Below are 18,847 nucleotides of genomic sequence, written 5' to 3' on the forward strand. Positions count from 1 at the left end.
TTGGAAAAGGTACAGCGAAGGGCGACGAAAATGATAGTGGGGATGGGACGACTTTCCTATGAAGAGAGGCTGAGAAGGCTAGGGCTTTTCAGCTTGGAGAAGAGACGGCTGAGGGGAGATATGATAGAAGTGTATAAAATAATGAGTGGAATGGATCGGGTGGATGTGAAGCGACTGTTCACGCTATCCAAAAATACTAGGACTAGAGGGCATGAGTTGAAGCTACAGTGTGGTAAATTTAAAACGAATCGGAGAAAATTTTTCTTCACCCAACGTGTAATTAGACTCTGGAATTCATTGCCGGAGAACGTGGTACGGGCGGTTAGCTTGACGGAGTTTAAAAAGGGGTTAGATAGATTCCTAAAGGACAAGTCCATAGACCGCTATTAAATGGACTTGGAAAAATTCCGCATTTTTAGGTATAACTTGTCTGGAATGTTTTTACGTTTGGGGAGCGTGCCAGGTGCCCTTGACCTGGATTGGCCACTGTCGGTGACAGGATGCTGGGCTAGATGGACCTTTGGTCTTTCCCAGTATGGCACTACTTATGTACTTATGTACTTATGATCCTCAGAAGCTTAGCAGAGATTGGGTGGCAGCATCGGTGGTTAGGAGGTGGGGCTAGTGGTTGGGAAGGCGGGGCTAGTCCTGGGTAGACTTCTACGGTCTGTGCCCTGGAAATGGCAGATACAAATCAAGGTCAGGTTTACATATAATGAATGTAGCACATATGAGTTTATCTTGTTGGGCAGACTGGATGGACCGTACAGATCTTTTTCTGCCGTCACCTACTATGTTACTATGTTATGTTACCATGTTACTAGCAGGCTTATTTTCAAAAGAGAAGGGCGCCCATCTTCCAACACAAATCGGGAGATGGGCGTCCTTCTCTCAGGGGCGTCCCAAAAAATCGATAGCCAATTTTGGATGCCCTCAGCTGATTTCCGTCTCGGGGATGACCAAGTTCATGGGGGCGTGTTGGCAGCGTAGCGAAGGCGGGACTGGGGCGTGCTTAAGAGATGGGCGTCCTCGGCTGATAATGGAAAAAAGAAGGGCATCCCTGATGAGCACTTGGCCAACTTTACTTGGTCCATTTTTTCTTGCGACCAAGCCTCAAAAGGTTGCCCAAACTGACCAGATGACCACCGGAGTGAATCGGGGATGACCTCCCACCCTAAAAAAAAACTTTAAAATTATTTTTTGCCAGCCTCTATGCCAGCCTCAAATGTCATACCCAGCTCCATGACAGCAGTATGCAGGTCCCTGAAGCAGTTTTAGTGGGTGCAGTGCACTTCAGGCAGGCAGACCCAGGCCCATCCCCCCCTACCTGTTACACTTGTGGTGGTAAATGTGAGCCCTCCAAAACCCACCAGAAACCCACTGTACCCACATGTAGGTGCCCCCCTTCACCCCTTAGGTGGTGTACAGTTGTGGGGAGTGGGTTTTTTTGGGAGGGGGTTGGGGGGCTCAGCACTCAAGGTAAGGGAGCTATGCACCTGGGAGCAATTTCTGAAGTCCACTGCAGTGCCCCCTAGGGTGCCCGGTTGGTGTCCTGGCATGTGAGGGGGACCAGTGCACTTTGAATGCTGGCTCCTCCCATGTGGATTTGGTCGTTTCTGAGATGGGCGTCCTCAGTTTTCATTATGGCCGAAAACAGGGGACGACCATCTCTAAGGACAACCTAAATGTTGAGATTTGGGCGTTCCCGACCGTATTATCGAAACCAAAGACGGACGCCCATCTTGTTTCGATAATTAGGGCTTCCCCGCCCCTTCACGGGGCCGTCCTGCAAGGACGCCTCCAGGAAAACTTGGACGCCCTGTTCGATTATGCCCCTCCATATTACCTATATATACACAGGCAAAGCACACGGCTCAACATCCTTCAAAAGGAGGAAACAATCTCTGTAGTCTGTAGGTAGCAAAACCTTAGGGGTCCTTTTACTAAGGTGTGCTGAAAAATGGCCTGCTGTAGTGTAGGCGTGTGTTTTGGACGCACGCAGATCCATTTTTCAGCACACCTGTAAAAATGCCTTTTTAAAATTTTGACCAAAAATGGACTTGCGGCAAAATGATAATTGACACCCTTTGACTTAGCAGTAAGGTCTCACGCGTTAACCAAGCGGTTATGGTCTATGCGCGTCAAATGCCTTTTACCGCCTGGTAGTGCCGCGCGCCAGAAAATAAAAATTATTTTCCGACGCGCGTGGTGGACACATGTCAAAAATGAAATTACCACCCGGGCCACGCAGTAGACGGGTGGTAACTCGGAATTGGCGCGTGTTGAGCGCACTTGGGCGCTTATGCGGCTTAGTAAAAGGGTCCCTTGCTCACCAATTACTCATGTGACTAATTGTAATTGTCACCATACAGACTCTAATGTCAATCACTGGTCAAAAACCTCCCATTTTTTTAACATACTTATTTGTTCATTCTATAAATTTGTTTGCATTACATGTTATAGTCAACAAGTTTATAAAAAGTCAATCGTACAGAGCCCGTGTCTTTCAAAAATGTTAAGTGTCTCAATCGGGGCCACCATTTCATCATCTGCTTTCTTCAGAGGACAATATCAATTATTCCTGCTTGATTTTTGAAATAAAAAAATAACTGTCACCATTAATCTCTGTCCTCCATGAAATGTGTGTAGCTGTTAGTCACCTCTCAGCACATCGTACAAGCTTTGTTGCAGTCTCCTTTTTGTTGAATTATACTCTCTTACCCTAGATGACATGCCTGGGTGACACTGGTACACTTGCTAATACTTAGGGCACCAACTCTAGGGCTGGCAAGGATTGCCTCTCATTAGTGGCCACTGTCACCCTCCTTCCCTTAATTGGGGGTAAGTAGCATGGAATCTTGCTCCTTTTTGGGATCCTTCCAGGAACTTGTGACTTGGATTAGCCCCTGTTGTAAACAGGCTACTGAGCTAGATACACCTTTGCTGTGACCCACTAAGGCAATTATTTTGTTCTTACGTTCCTTCCTGAGCTGGAAAACAGACAAAGCAGATACGTATATGAAAAAAACAGTATTTAATGGAAATTCAATGAAAATGAAATTAGAAAGCCCGACACAGGCCGTGTTTCGCCCAACTGGGCTGCATCAGGGACTAATGGATATCTGTGTGATCATATAATTTCCACTTAAAAATCTGTTTGTTGAACTCACAAATGCAAAGTGGAATGAAAGGACTACTTAACCGAAGGCACTTTAAAGATAAGAGTCACTCCAAAGCCGTAGGTCTATGTCTATCACAAAAAAAACGATAGACGTAGACCTACGGCTTTGGAGTAACTCTTCTCTTTAAAGTGCCTTTGGTTAAGTAGTCCTTTCATTCCACTTTGCATTTGTGAGTTCAACAAACAGATTTTTAAGTGGAAATTATATGATCACACAGATATCAATTAGCCCCTGATGCAGCCCAGTTGGGCGAAACACGGCCTGTGTCGGGCTTTCTAATTTCATTTTCATTGAATTTCCATTAAATTCTGTATAAGTATCTGCTTCTGTTTTCCATCTTGGAGTTTGCAGATCGGTTACCCTGCTGTTTTCTTGGATCTTCCTGAGCTGGAACATGTCACCTTTGAGGTGCACCCAAGCCCCGGTGACCTTATCAGACAAAAAGATCAAAATTATTTTGAGCCACGGAACAATTTTCAAAAGTCATTAATGATGGTCATCATATACTATTTGATCATGCTGTATGTATGTGTTTCTTTTAAGATCCACAAAGGCATGAGCTGGGACTGTATTTGTAAAGGATACGTCTGATATGGAAGATGTAAGTGATCCCGAGAACCCTTGGTTTGTCTTGTCTTGGTTGGCCTCTGGCGTAATTGTGTTTGGTGGTGTGCTGCCCTACATCCCTCAGTATCAAGAAATCCAAAGAACTTCCAGTGCTGATGGATTCTCCACGTGGGTGTGCCTGGTGTTGCTGGTGGCCAACATTCTCAGGATATTCTTCTGGTAAGGTGAAGATGGCATTTACAAGAGAAAAGAGATGTTTATACTTATTAGACGGGAAGGGGCATTTTCGACATGACGTCTAAATCCGATTTTGGATGTTTTGTGGAAAACATCCAAAAATGAAGTGGCGAACATGGCCATTTTTGAACCTGAAAAATGTCTATTTTCTAGTTTTAAAAATGGCTATTTTCTCGATGTTTTTAGACATTTTGTGTTCACTACATTTTTCTTTTGTGACTATTTTTGAAAAAAAAACATTTTGAACTCTCTGGGCCCAATATTCAGATCGTGGCAGGCAGCCCGCATAAGTGCAGCGATCGTCGCTGATCCCAGATATTCAGTGCCGGGCCATTTCCGGTGACTGGCATTAAATATCTGGGGGGGTTTTCGCTGGGTGAAACTTAACCGGCTAAGTAAATATTCAGCACTGGTCGATTAAGTTTATAGTGGTCAAATATAGGACTGCTATTTAGGCCTCTGATTTGGACACTACACTCACCCGGCCAGCAGTGGCGTAGCTACATGGGGCCAGCGGGGGCCTGGGCCCCCATAGATTTGGCCCTGGACCCCTCTGCCGACGACCCTCTTGACTCCCCCCTCCCGCCACCAACCCTCCTCCGCTGTCGCCGTGGGCTACCTTTGCTGGCGGGGGACCCCAATGCCCGCCAGCCGAAGTGGTCCTCTTCTTCCTCCGAAGGCTTCGTTCTGTTTCTGACGTCCTGCACGTTGTACGTGCAGGACGTCAGAAACAGAACGAATCCTTCGGAGGAAGAAGAGCACCACCTCGGCTGGTGGGGATTGGGGTCCTCCGCCAGCAAAGGTAGCCCACGGCAATGGCGGGGGAGGGTTGAGAGGGTCGTCGGCAGGGGTCATCAAAGTTGGCGGTGGCGGGGGGGGGGTCGGCGCTGGGAGGGGGCTAAAATGTGCCCCCTCACCTCAGGCTCCCCTCCCGCCAAAATCTGGCTACGCCCCTGCTGGCCAGTGCTTGAATATTTGCTGATACCCCGCTAAATCGTGCGATATAGCCAATCAGTCGCTATGCATTAACCACGAATATTCAGCAGAGATAACTGGCTATTCCCCGCAGAATATTTATTTATTTTTGTTACATTTGTACCCCATGCTTTCCCACTTATGGCAGGCTCAATGCGGCAGGCAATGGAGGGTCAAGTGACTTGCCCAGAGTCACAAGGAGCTGCCTGTGCCGGGAATCAGTTCCTCAGTTCCCCAGGACCAAAGTCCACCACCCTAACCACTAGGCCACTCCTCCACGTTTAGCGGTTAGCCAGCCAAACACTATTTAACCATCCATGGGCCATTCCTGGCCAGTTAAATACCACTGAATATCGTCCGATCTGACTTTAAGTTGGCGCAGGATCGCTAAAGTCATATATAGTGGGCCATTGGGGCCATGGCTACATCAATATTTTGCCAACCACAACATCAACAACCAGAGAGCTGAAGGGTGGGGCTGGAGAGTGTTTTCTTTGGCCTCTTCACCCAAAAAGGTGTATGATATTGTATTGTAAAATTGGATTCTTTCTTATGCATTATTCTTAGTTATGTTTATTGTAAGCCACATTGAACTCAAACTTGTTTTTGGGATAACGTGGGATATAAATGTCACAAATAAATAAATTCCCCTGCCTCTGGCTCAAAGAATGCCCCATGGTGTTAACCCTTGCTGTCCTCACACAAGTGGATGAAGGTTGTCTCTCACTTCAGGTGCTTTTAATGTCAATTTTGCCCTTTCTCACTCTCTTTGCCCTCCTTCCTCAGGTTTGGAAAGTTATTTGAACTCCCCCTCCTCCTGCAGAGTGGGGTTATGATCCTAACGATGCTGGCCATGCTACGCCTTTGCTGCTGCGTCCATTCTGTAAACAAAGTGTCCACCAAAAGACACTTCTTCACAGGTAAGACCTGTTCTTGTGAAATCCGTATGCAATGATGACTAATAAAGAGGACGGATTCCTGCCTATCAGTGCCCTACTGGAGGCACAGGGAGGGGCAGGGCATCCAGGCTATGAGGGCACATAGACATGCCTGTTTTATGAAGGCCAAACACTTAAGAAATCATAAGAATGTAAACAAGCCATACTGGGTCATACCAATGGTCCATCTAGCCCAGTATCCTCTTTCCAGTAGCGGCCAATCCAGGTCACAAGTACCTGGCAGAAACCCAAATAGTAGCAACATTCCGTGTAGAACCCCAAAGAATAGCAAGATTCTAGAATCCTAAAGAGTGACAAGATTCCATGCAGAATCTCAAAGTGTAGCAACATTCTATGCTACCAATCCCAGGGCAAGCAGTGGCTTCCCCATGTCTGTCTCAATAGCTGACCACAGACCCCTCCTCCAGGAATCTGTCCAAACCTTCCTCAAACCCAGCTATGCCAGCTGCTGGCACAACATCCTCCAGCAAAGAGTGAAAAAATATTTCCTCCTATTTGTTTTAAAAGTATTTCCATGTAACTTCATTGAGTGTCCCCTAGTCTTTGTTCTTTTTGAAAGAGTGAACAATCGATTCGCTTCTACTCATTCTACACCACTCAGGATTTTGTAGACCTAAATCATATCTTCTCTCAGCCGTCTCTTTTCCAAGCTGAAGAGCCCTAACCTCTTTAGTCATTCCATCCCCAGTATCATTTTGGTCGCTCTTCTTTGAACCTTTTCTAATTCCGCTATATCTTTTTTGAGATATGGTGACCAAAACTGAATGTCATACTCAAGGTGAGGTCACACCATGGAGCGATACACAGGCATTATAGTATTCTTGGTCTTATTTACCATCCCTTTCCTAATGATTCCTAGCATCCTATTTGCTTTTTTGGAAACTGCCACACTGGGCAGAGGATTTCAGCGTATTCTCTACAACAACACCTAGATCTTTTTCATGGGTGCTGACCCTCAAGGTAGACCCTAGCATCAGGTAACTATGATTCAGATTATTCTTCCCAATATGCATCACTTTGCATTTGTCCACATTAAATTTCATCTGCCATTTGGATGCCCAGTCTTTCAATTTCCTAAGGTCTTCCTGCAATTTTTCACAGTTCACATGTGTTTTAATAACCTTGAATAGTTCTGTGTCATCTGCAAATTTATTCGCCTCACTCATCGTTCTGATTTCCAGATCATTTATAAATATGTTAAATAGCATCGGTCCCGATACAGATCCCTGCGGCACTCCACTATTCACCCTCCTCCATTGAGAGAAATTGCCATTTAACCCTACCCTTTGTTTTCTGTCCAATAACCAATTCCTAAGCCACAACAGAACATTGCTTCCAATCCCATGATTCTTTCATGTTCTCAGAAGTTTTTCATGAGGAACTTTGTCAAGAGCTTTCTGAACATCTAGATACCCTACATCAACTGTCTCAACTTTATCCACATGTTTGTTTGTGCCTTCAAAGAAATGAAGCAAATTGGTGATTCAAGACTTCCCTTGACTGAAACCATGCAGACTCTGTCCCTTTAAACCATGTTTATTTACGTATTCTGTAATTTTATTCTTTATAATAGTTTCCACTATTTTGCCCAGCACTGAAGTCAAGCTTATCTGTCTGTAATTTCCCAGATCACTCCTGGAACCCTTTTTAAAAATCGTTGCCACATTTGCCACCCTCCAATCTTCAGGTACTACAGACGACTTTAACGACAGTTTACAGATTACTAACAGTAAATCAGCTATTTCATGTTTGAAGTCTTTCAATACCCTTAAGGTTATCAATAGAAATCAAACAAAATAAAACATGGAAAAGAAAATAAGATGATACCTTTTTTATTGGGCATAACTTAATACATTTCTTGATTAGCTTTCGAAGGTTGCCCTTCTTCGTCAGATCGGAAATAAGCAAATGTGCACCCTTGGATGCATGCCTATTCTTTTTTTTTTTAATTCTTTAGTTCTGAAACAAAGAAAAATTATATTTCAGTAATAAAAAGGAAATATATCCAGAGAGAAGCATAAATATATTTGTAGCCCACATTAACAGGAGTACTTGTTGAATACATTCAAAAATATAATTAACAAAGGAAAACCATACTTAATCCAGTAAACAAATTAACGCTGCCTAAGAAATCCAGTTCTAACAATGTGACTGGACCAATAGTTTGAACTGATCTTGTTCAAAATAACTACGCACACAACACAACTTCCTCATCAAACAAAGATTTCTTAACTAGAGAGGAAACTTGATTTTTCAAAGAAAATGGGCCTTTATACTAGAATCCCAACCACCAACATTTAGACGCTTGCATTTACACCTGCTATTGGGAAACAGAGGAGGGGTGGGGAAGGTAGGCTCTTTCCAAACAACTGAGAAGACGTATGATTGTAAGTAAAAAGTAATGTTTATTACAACAACTTGACTCAACACAGCCGTGTTTCGGCGCCGTAGCGCCTTCTTAAGGAGTCTTCCAGAGGTTTTGACCGGTGCTTTGATAGTTAACACACCAAAAGTTTAAACGGTGCTTGAACAGTTAAAACATCAAAAGGCTATGCACTGAAGAGTACACAATTCCTTCTCTCCAAAGAGCGTAATCACGACTCCTGTTTGCTCATAGTTTGTACTGTTATGCAGAAAGAAGCACACAAGCAAAGTCTTCCATCAACATGGACGTTCATCCCATATGTCTGGCCTCATTTTAATAAAACTGGTTGCCAGTAGGGTTTTGCGCCTCTGCAGATGAGAATGATCTGGTTTTTCTAACTCCTGTTGCAAAGTTTCCTCTCACGTAGTTTTAAATAGGAAGGAAATCTGGCTTCCTGTCATGTTCTGAATTCTCCAATGTCAAGCCAGTGCCAGGCTTGAAATACATGTACGATGTCTGCTTTTTACCACTTTTGTTGCCCGTTCATTGTGCTTCCTTCCTCTGTTGCAAAAGAATGTTCTCCGATTGCATTTTCATTTGGATATCATGTGCAAGCAAAACATTTTCAAGCATAGCATGAAATAAATACGCCTCCTGTGTGAAATAAGTGTCGACATGATTTTTTTGGATAAAGTAGTGTGATTGTCCTGCTAGTCCAATTAAAAGGTAACGAATAGAAACAAAAGAAAAGATGATACCTTTTTTATTGGACTAACAATGCATTTCTTTACTAGCTTTCAAAGGCCAGAACCTTCTTCCTCAGGTCATGAATGAGCAAAAGATGACAATTATCATAATACAAATGAAACATAAAAGCATTCCAATGACAGTCTCACAGGAAAGGTTGGTGGAGGGGGGAGGGAGAAACATGGAAAGAGGGATGGGAGATCATAGGTTACATAAGTACAAAAGTATTGCCATACTGGGACAAACCAAAGGTCCATCAAGCCCAGCATCCTGTTTCCATCAGTGGCCAATCCAGGTCACAAATACCTGGCAAGATCCCCCAAAAAGTACAAAAACATTTTATGCTGCTTATCCCAGAAATAGTGGATTTTCCCCAACTCCAATTTAATAATGGTCTATGGACTTTTCCTTTAGGAAGCCATCCAGACCTTTTTTAAACCCCGCTAAGCTAACCGCCTTTACCACATTCTCTGACAATGAATTCCAGAGTTTAATTACACGTTGAGTGAAGAATTTTATGGTTTATAATTTGACAGGAAAACACAGGTCTCTGTAGATTCCTGTCTTGTTGGTGTTAAATATTTTGCCATCTTAATGTCAAATGTCTTTTGTTCCTGGATTGATTTAAAATGTCCTCTTAGTATTCTGACCATAAGGCTAATACTGCAGTGCTCTGGTCCTGTAAAGTTCTCTCCTACGGAAGTATCACCTTGGTTTGTCTCAGGGCAGTTTCTCCAATGGGTTAGTTTGCAACAAATCATGCTTTGTGGGCGTTTGATGTGGTGCCTGAGTGAGTTGATTCTTGTCTGTAGCACCTTTCTCTAAGGCCAGCAGTAACCACAGATAAAACCCACTCTCTGGAAGTGTAGCTCCTTTATTGACAGCCTTCCCACATCAGAATGGCTTGTTAATGCAGATTAAGAGAAAAATGCTGTTGTGTATCTTTTAATTAAAACAAAATGTCAGAAAGTGAGATGACAAAATGTTAATGAGAAGGAAAGCCTGCCTCTTGGTTCTGATTTTCGTAGCAGGTCTTTATTGCATCTCTTTTCAGGGAGACACAGCCAAGTCAACACAATCTTCATTTCAAGGACATTAAACTCAGTCAAATTATACTCCCGGATGGCCCTTTAAGTGCTAAATCCCAGGCATGAAACATTTGTAGGAATGTCTGAGCAGCAATCCATGGACATGTTGGTTCTACAAATGAAAAACAAGGGTCACTAGAAGTTTTTATTTATAACTTTCCAGCAGTTTGAGGAATTTTGAGGTGGTGTAGATTCAGAAACATCCTATGAATAAGTTTAGTGCCCGAGATTAAGGATGCACAGAAATTAGACTGTCCTTTGTTTTTTCTTTTTTTGCCATCTTGCAATGTTGTTTTTCACACGGATGTTGTGATAAAGCAGCCTCTAGTTTACTCTTAGAGGCAAGAACTCCACATATTGTCCACGGTTGAGCAGGGCATAGGAATTTAAGCTCATTCTTCATTTATAGGCTTGCTTTCTTCATCATACCTCCATTCCAAAATACACTTGAGAGACTGTGCTAGCACTGACCACATTCCTAAGAGCAATTAAGTCAAGGACCTTCCTTTTGTCTCTCAAGCACCTTTCCCTGCTCAAGAGCAACCTCTCCCCTCTGGGTCATGAGCAATCAAAGGCAGCCAGAGAAGTCAGGAGGAAAACTGTTTTTGTATTGGCAAATCTATGAAGATTTTAACATTCTAAGCAAGCATAAGAAGTATTAAGAAATCAAATTAGCTTAAAGCGTGCTTGTCTGACATTGCTGTCTGGATATCTCAACGCCACCTGAAATTAAATATGACCAAAACCGAGCTTCTCATTTTCCCCCCCAAACCCACCTCCCCGCTCTCTCATTCTCCCTGTCTCCTCAGCTCGAAACCTTGGGGTCATCTTTGACTCTTCTCTCTCCTTCTCTGCTCATATCCAGCAGATTGCCAAGACCTGTCGTTTCTTTCTTTACAACATCCGTAAAATCCGCCCTTTTCTTTCCGAGCACTCTACCAAAACCCTCATCCACACCCTTGTCACCTCTCGTTTAGACTACTGCAATCTGCTTCTTGCCGGCCTCCCACTTAGTCACCTCTCCCCTCTCCAGTCAGTTCAAAACTCTGCTGCCCGTCTCGTCTTCCGCCAGGGTCGCTTTACTCATACTACCCCTCTCCTCAAGACCCTTCACTGGCTCCCTATCCGTTATCGCATCCTGTTCAAACTTCTTCTACTAACCTATAAATGTACTCACTCTGCTGCTCCCCAGTATCTCTCCACACTCGTCCTTCCCTACACCCCTTCCCGTGCACTCCGCTCCATGGATAAATCCTTCTTATCTGTTCCCTTCTCCACTACTGCCAACTCCAGACTTCGCGCCTTCTGTCTCGCTGCACCCTACGCCTGGAATAAACTTCCTGAGCCCCTACGTCTTGCCCCATCCTTGGCCACCTTTAAATCTAGACTGAAAGCCCACCTCTTTAACATTGCTTTTGACTCGTAACCACTTGTAACCACTCGCCTCCACCTACCCTCCTCTCTTCCTTCCCGTTCACATTAATTGATTTGATTTGCTTACTTTATTTTTTTTTTTTTGTCTATTAGATTGTAAGCTCTTTGAGCAGGGACTGTCTTTCTTCTATGTTTGTGCAGCGCTGCGTACGCCTTGTAGCGCTATAGAAATGCTAAATAGTAGTAGTAGTAGTAGTAGTGTTGCAGAATTGATCAGAAACTTTGAAGCAGGATATCAGAGTGAGACGGAATCTTCCAACTTGAGTTCTTTGTGTTTGATTTGTCACACCTCTGTGCTAATTACCTTGAAGGTGCTCTGAAGTTCCCCTCCCTTCTTCCTCCAGCCAAAGCCAGAAATCTGAGCCCTGAAGATCCTCCACTGCATGCAAATCTCTCTCATGAATATTCATTGTCGATATCCTGAAAACCTGGCTAGCTGGGCTACCTTCAGGACCAGGTTCTATTCTATAACCAGCATCTGGGTGCCTGGATTCCATTACAGAACACTCGTTCAACCCGCGGTCACACCAGCCATAGACCTAACGTAACTGCAAAGGAGAGGTCGATAGTCAAAGCAATTTTAACTGGCCAGAAACAGCTCCTGGCCAGATAAATCACCTGTTCAGGGCTAACTGCTCATTTATAGCAGCACTTAACTGGTTATTTGTACTGCTGAAAATAACCAACTCATACCAAACTGTAAATCGGCTACTTTGGGGGCAATCCGGGAGCAGAGTCAGCATTTAACTGGCTAGATTAACCACATAAATAGGATCACGTAAAATCAGTCCTATCTTTCTGTGGTAGCCCATAGCCGGTTAATTACTGAATATCGCACTTAACCGGCTATGCGTTGGCAAGCTCCGAAAACCCAGAAATTCGATGCCAGTGCCCAGACATGGCCAGTGATGTCTGGGCACCGGGTTTATCGCTGATCATACAGGGTTTATCACTGATCGCCACCGGCAGAATATTGGGCCAGGAGTGCATAACTTACAGTATCCTAAGTGGGGTGTGTAAGTGGCAGAACCACCCATGCTCCTTCCATGCTCCACCCCTTTGCATTTACACACTGTGCCACTTATATTCGCCCTTATTTTTTATTTTTTTTTAGTTGTTACATTTGTATCCCACATTTTCCCACCTATTTGCAGGCTCAATGTGGCTTACATAGTACCGTAAAATCGATCGCCAATTCCTTTATGAACAAATGCATTAATGTTTTGGTAGAATAAGATTCAAGTGTAACAGACATATAGGGAATTGTAGAGAGGAAGAGGGTCGTAGAGAGGGATAGTTCATATGTGTCCATACGAGCTTTGGTTTCGTTGTGTTGCAAGGTGTGTCGGCATTTACGTTGGGTCGGTGTGATATGCTTTTTTGAACAGGTTGGTTTTTAGTGATTTCCGGAATTTTAGGTGGTCATATGTTGTTTTCACGGCTTTGGGTAGTGCGTTCCATAGTTGTGTGCTTATGTAGGCAAAGCTGGATGCATAAGTTGATTTGTATTTGAGTCCTTTGCAGCTTGGGTAGTGGAGATTTAGGTATGTTCATGTTGATCCTGTTGTGTTTCTGGTTGGTAAGTCTATCAGGTCTGTCATGTATCCCGGGGTTTCGCCATAGATGATTTTATGGACCAATGTGCATAATGTTGATTTACATGCATTAAGATCTTTTTACATATTTTAATTCAATTTTACAATCAATTTCAAAAGACCCTTTTCTTATAGTGTGGGGATTAGCTTAATCAACAGTTCAAAACATATCCCAAACACTCTTCAGTTTCATATATTTATAGATCATATCCGTCACAGCGATCTTTTTTACTAATAATTGAACATCTTCCTTAAACGGGGATCGTCAGATTGTTTCACCAACTCCACCATCTGGGGAAAACCCCAGTCTTATAGTGGTGACACCCACTTCTTCATTGATCAACCTATTTTTTAAAATTTTTATCACTACTTTTTCATTTTCGTTTTCTTTGTTTTCTTTAAATAATACAATTCAATTCTTCTTAAAGCAGTAATCCAACTTTATCCAATAACTTGTATACAACCAATATTGTTATACTACTTAGCTTTTTAAATAACTTGCAGCAACAATGGCAGAGGTTTGGTCTGGGAGACACATCGCTGATATATTCAAGGCAACCGTTTGCCTGTTGTCTCCCTTTGTTGTTTCAGTTAATACATTAGACATCCTATATAATAATTCTCACCTCCAACATTCTATGCGTCTGCCTGCCTGTGTCCGTAACTTTCTTCACAGATGGGCTCCGAAGCCCCGAGGGTTGGCGGCGGGAAGGGGGGCTCGAGAGGGTCGCGGCAGGGGGGTCCAGGGGTCAGGAACTCCGAGGGGGGGTCAGGAAATCTGAGGAAGGGGGGTCTGCAAATCGGAGGGAGGGAAGCAGGGAGGGGGGTCTGGAACTTGGAGGAGGGGACGAGAGGGGAGGAGGGGGGGAAATGCACCACCTGTACAAAAACTAAAAAAGAAAAAAAGGGGGGGATGACCCTGGAACTCGGAGGGAAGGATGGGGAACGACGACCCTGGAACACAGAGGAAGGGGGGACACTGGAATTGGGTGGGAGGAAGGGGCCCCAGGCACACACACTCTCTCACAGACACACTCGCACCCAGTCTCACTCTCTCTGTCACACACACACACTCGCAGATTCACTCTCTCTCTCTCTCTCTCACACAGTCACTCTCACACACACTCTCTCTCAAACATACACACTCCGAGGAAAACCTTTTTAATTGTGTCAGAAACGGGCCTTTTTTACTACTTAAGTACATATTTTTGGTATCTTAAATCTATATTTTTGGCTAGTGTGAGTCCTTTGCAGCATGAAAGTGACCAGAGGAAATCGTTTAATGATTACAGGGAGACTACTATATTAAGCTCTAGAACAAGGTAGCAGCTCATTTGTACACACCAGTCTTGCGTCTCTTTCTTACGGCTTGATTTCTTACTCTACTGTCTTTAATTGAATTTTCTGGATCGTTTGTGTTTTTTTTATCCTGCTGTAACTTAGATGTGATATCATTTACCTTGAGGAGACAGAAAGATGTTTATATTTCACTAGTCTATTCAGGTCTAATGAAGTGCAAAGCCAAGGAAAAATTATCTAATTATGAAGGAAAGTCAAATTAAAACTATGATATGAATAAATTCTAAGAACCCTCGGTAGCCAGGTAGTTACTTGAAGCAGCAATGATGTCTACGATATCCACAGCAGTACTTGGGATGAACAAATTGTTCTCTTGTTAGCTTTCTTTTGTATTCCAGGAAAAGGAAATAAATAAAAACCTTATACCCAATTAGCTATTAATGGTCATCTCGCCTCCCCCGCCCCCCCCCCCCCCAAAAAAAAAAATCAGGCTGTTAGATAAACATGGTAGAGAAGTGTCAGGAAGTATTGGTAAGTCACAGTGGATGGCCTTCCGCTTAGTAACAAGAATATGTCAGGAGGCTGAATGTAAAGATGGCCATTGCAGTGTAGAGTGGAGTGGAGGAGTGGCCTAATGGTTAGTGTAGCAGGCCTTGATCCTGGCAACCTGGATTCAATTCCCATTGCAGCTCCTCATGACCTTGGGCAAGTCACTTAACCCTCCATTGCCCCAGGTACAAAAACAGATTGTGAGCCCTCTAAGGACAGAAAAAGTACCTGCATATAATGTGTACAGCACTACATATGTCTAGTAGCACTATAGAAATGATTAGTAGTAGAGTAGATTCTTGACAACAGAATGTATTATCTCTAGATGGCTTTCCAGCTTATAATTGAAAAAGAAAAACGCCTATATTGCGACCCAAATCGGGAGATAGACATTTATCTCACAAAAACGAATAAAGCGGTATAATCGAAAGCCGAATTTGGACGTTTTCAACTGCACTCCGTCGCGGATGCGGACAAAGTTGATGGGGGCGTGTCGAATGCGTGGTGAAGGCGGAACTGGGGCGTGGTTATCGGGCGATCAGAGATGGGCGCCTTTCGCCGATAATGGAAGAAAAATATGCGTTTTTAGCGAGAATTTAGGGCACTTTTCCTGGACCCTGTTTTTTCACGAATAAGGCCCCAAAAAGTGCCCTAAATGACCAGATTATCCCCAGAGGGAATCGGGGATGACCTCCCCTGACTCCCCCAGTGGTCACTAACCCCCTCCCACCACAAAAAATGATGTTTCACAACTTTTTATTTTCACCCTCAAATGTCATACCCACCTCCCTGGCAGCAGTATGCAGGTCCCTGGAGCAGTTGTTAGGGGGTGCAGTGGACTTCAGGCAGGTGGACCCAGGCCCATCCCCCCCCCACCTGTTACACTTGTGCTGGTAAATGGGAGCCCTCCACACCGCCCCCCAAACCCACTGTACCCACATGTAGGTGCCCCCCTTCACCCCTTAGGGCTATAGTAATGGTGTAGACTTGTGGGCGGTGGGTTTTGAGGGGGATTTGTGGGGCTCAACACACAAGGGAAGGGTGCTATGCACCTGGGAGCTCTTTTACCTTTTTTTTTGTTTTTGTAAAAGTGCCCCCTAGGGTGGCCAGTTGGTGTCCTGGCATGTGAGGGGGACCAGTGCACTACGAATCCTGGCCCCTCCCACGAACAAATGCCTTGGATTTATTCGTTTTTGAGCTGGGCGCTTTCATTTTCCATTATCGCTGAATAACAAAAACGCCCAGCTCACAAATTGTCGAATAAAACATGGACGTCTTTTTTTTTGCGAAAATACGGTTCGGTCCGCCCCTTCACGGACCCGTTCTCGGAGATAAACGCCCATGGAGATAGACGTTTTCATTCGATTATGCCCCTCCAAGTCTGGTAACACAGGACACTTTGCGCCACCTGTTTAACTTGTCTTCCCTCTTCAGCTCTGTAGAGTTCTTTTGACTAGTCCTATATAAGTATCCTGATAAGCATGTCTATGGCCAAAAAAACAGCAACAACGACAAATTTGGTTTATGTTCAGAATTTTGAAACTTTTCCAAATGTTTTTTTCAGTTTGTTTCACACTTTCAAACAACAACAAAGCCAGGAGACACAAGATGAAGCTAGAATATGGTAGATTTAAAACAAATAGGAGAACGTTTTTCTTTACTCAGCGTGTAACTAGACTCTGGAACTCTTTGGGGGGGGGGGGGGGGGGGTTGCCGGGTTCTTGAAGCCTGGATTGGCCACTGTCGGAGACAGGATGCTGGGCTTGATGGACCCTTGGTCTTTTCCCAGTATGGCAGAGCTTATGTACTTATGTATTGCAAGTGTTGTCTGTGCGCTAGAAGTTTTTTTTGCATGCATATCAATCACATGCTCATGTACATACAAGCGGTTTGCAAGCATGTAAATTTTGTAGGTGTCAAACTGAATGTGTACTAACGAATACACATCCTTACACCAATAAGACCATTCTTCCCAAGATTCGTCTTCCGCAGCCTAGTGCAATCCCTCGTCCTCAGCCACCTGGATTACTGCAACTCACTATACGCGGGCTGCAAAGAGCAAATAATGAGGAAACTTCAAACAGCCCAGAACACAGCAGCCAGGCTCATCCTCGGAAAACCAAGATAAGAAAAGGCGAAGCCACTACGAGAGAAATTACATTGGCTTCCACTTAAGGAACGCGTTACTTTCAAAGTTTGCACACTAGTCCATAAGATCATCTACGGCGAAGCCCCAGCGTACATGTCTGATTTAATAGACCTACCACTCAGAAATGCTAAAAGGTCATCCCGAACATACCTCAACCTCCACTTCCCCACTTGCAAGGGCCTGAAATACAAGACGCTACACGCGTCAACCTTTTCCCACATGAACACGCAGGCCTGGAACAAACTACCGCGCAACCTAAGAATGATTAACGAACAAGCTTCCTTCCGAAAACTACTGAAGACGTACCTGTTTGAACAAACTTACGGAAAGAACCAAAACACATAGAGTCCATACTCAATGTTCATCAATGCAACATAAATCCACTTCAGATCCCTCATCATGTAATCAATTGTCCCACTGTCTCCTCCCAATGTTTCTATGTTGATGTCCCATTGTTATATTCCTAATGATAATCGAATGTCTCACACAACTCTGCACAATGTATTCCATATTCAAGTTGTTACAAATGTATTTCTACTATTCATATCTTATTGTAAGCCACACTGAGCCCGCAAAGAGGTGGGAAAATGTGGGATACAAATGCAATAAATAAATAAATAAATAAATAATGCTGGAAATGCTACTACAGAAGACTCAGCCAGGCCTATTCAGCTTTTATTCCATTCTGTTCTTAGCTTAATGGGCCCCTTGCTCTGCTGGGAAAGCATCATTACAGGTTTAATGTGCTGCTTCTGATATTATGTATGTATTTGTGTTTCTTTGCGTGTGTGTATGTTTTAAATTAAAAAAAGACCGAGATCTAAATTGTACATTAGCCATTTGAAACATTGCTTAGGCATGAGTAATTCCCTCTGTAATTTATCCCTTCATGTTTGCACCACCTGATTTTCACATCATTACTTGCAATAATTAATAAATAGGTGTAAACCTAACCAGGCAGAAAGGCTGACCTCTTTTTTTCCAAGGAAGAGGCATGACCCATTCTCTCTGAAAGAGATTATGTAATAAATCTCCAAATGCTTCAAGTCCTTCAACTAATTCCTTATTCCATCCCACATTAACATAGCTTTCTTCTACTCCCTTGCAAAGTGCTGTAATTCTCTTAGCAAAGTCTGCATTGTCTTCATTTCTTGCTAAGCCTCTCCCTCATGCTCTTGGCAAAAATATTTGGGTCAATATTCAAAAGCTGTTATTTGGATAACACCACCTGCTCTCTGGTTACGTGCTGCTGACTGAGATATTCAGATCCACTGTCCGGATAAAGCTTCCGAATACCTGTACACACCATGTCAAGCACTATGCAGGTACTTCCTAGGTGGAGCCAGGGTGATCCCAGATCTTATCCAGAATTTTATGCTGTCTGGATAGGTTAACCAGATAACCTGGGACAGATAGAAGGCTGCTCTAAGTTATCCAGATAAGTTATCTGAACAGTGGACTGAATATTGTCACTATTCGGATTACCTTACTCAGATATTTAGCACCATCCACTGACCAGATATTAGTGCTGAGTACCAAGGTATTTTTGACCACTGAAGGCTGACTGTAGCAGCTGAATTATTAGGAAAGGTATGGAGAACAGGTGTGAGGATGTTATAATGCCTTTGTATCGCTCCATGGTGCGACCCCACCTTGAGTATTGTGTTCAATTCTGGTCGCCGCATCTCAAGAAAGATATAG

The 18,847-nt window shown here is 43.6% G+C and overlaps 1 protein-coding gene across 2 annotated transcripts in view; it reads left to right on the top strand.

The window, feature by feature from the left end:
* The window catches only part of LOC115470909 (PQ-loop repeat-containing protein 1-like), an 87,497-nt gene that overhangs the window by 26,527 nt on the left and 42,123 nt on the right, over nt 1–18,847 (top strand). For both annotated transcript variants that reach the window (XM_030204525.1, XM_030204524.1), the window contains exons 2-3: nt 3,726–3,968; nt 5,748–5,881. In XM_030204525.1, the coding sequence (XP_030060385.1) occupies nt 3,775–3,968; nt 5,748–5,881 (328 nt within the window). In that variant the 5' untranslated portion in view covers nt 3,726–3,774. The remainder of the gene's footprint in view (nt 1–3,725; nt 3,969–5,747; nt 5,882–18,847) is intronic.

The sequence above is a fragment of the Microcaecilia unicolor genome, chromosome 5, assembly GCF_901765095.1.
Source record: "Microcaecilia unicolor chromosome 5, aMicUni1.1, whole genome shotgun sequence".
Taxonomy (NCBI): Eukaryota; Metazoa; Chordata; class Amphibia; order Gymnophiona; family Siphonopidae; genus Microcaecilia; species Microcaecilia unicolor.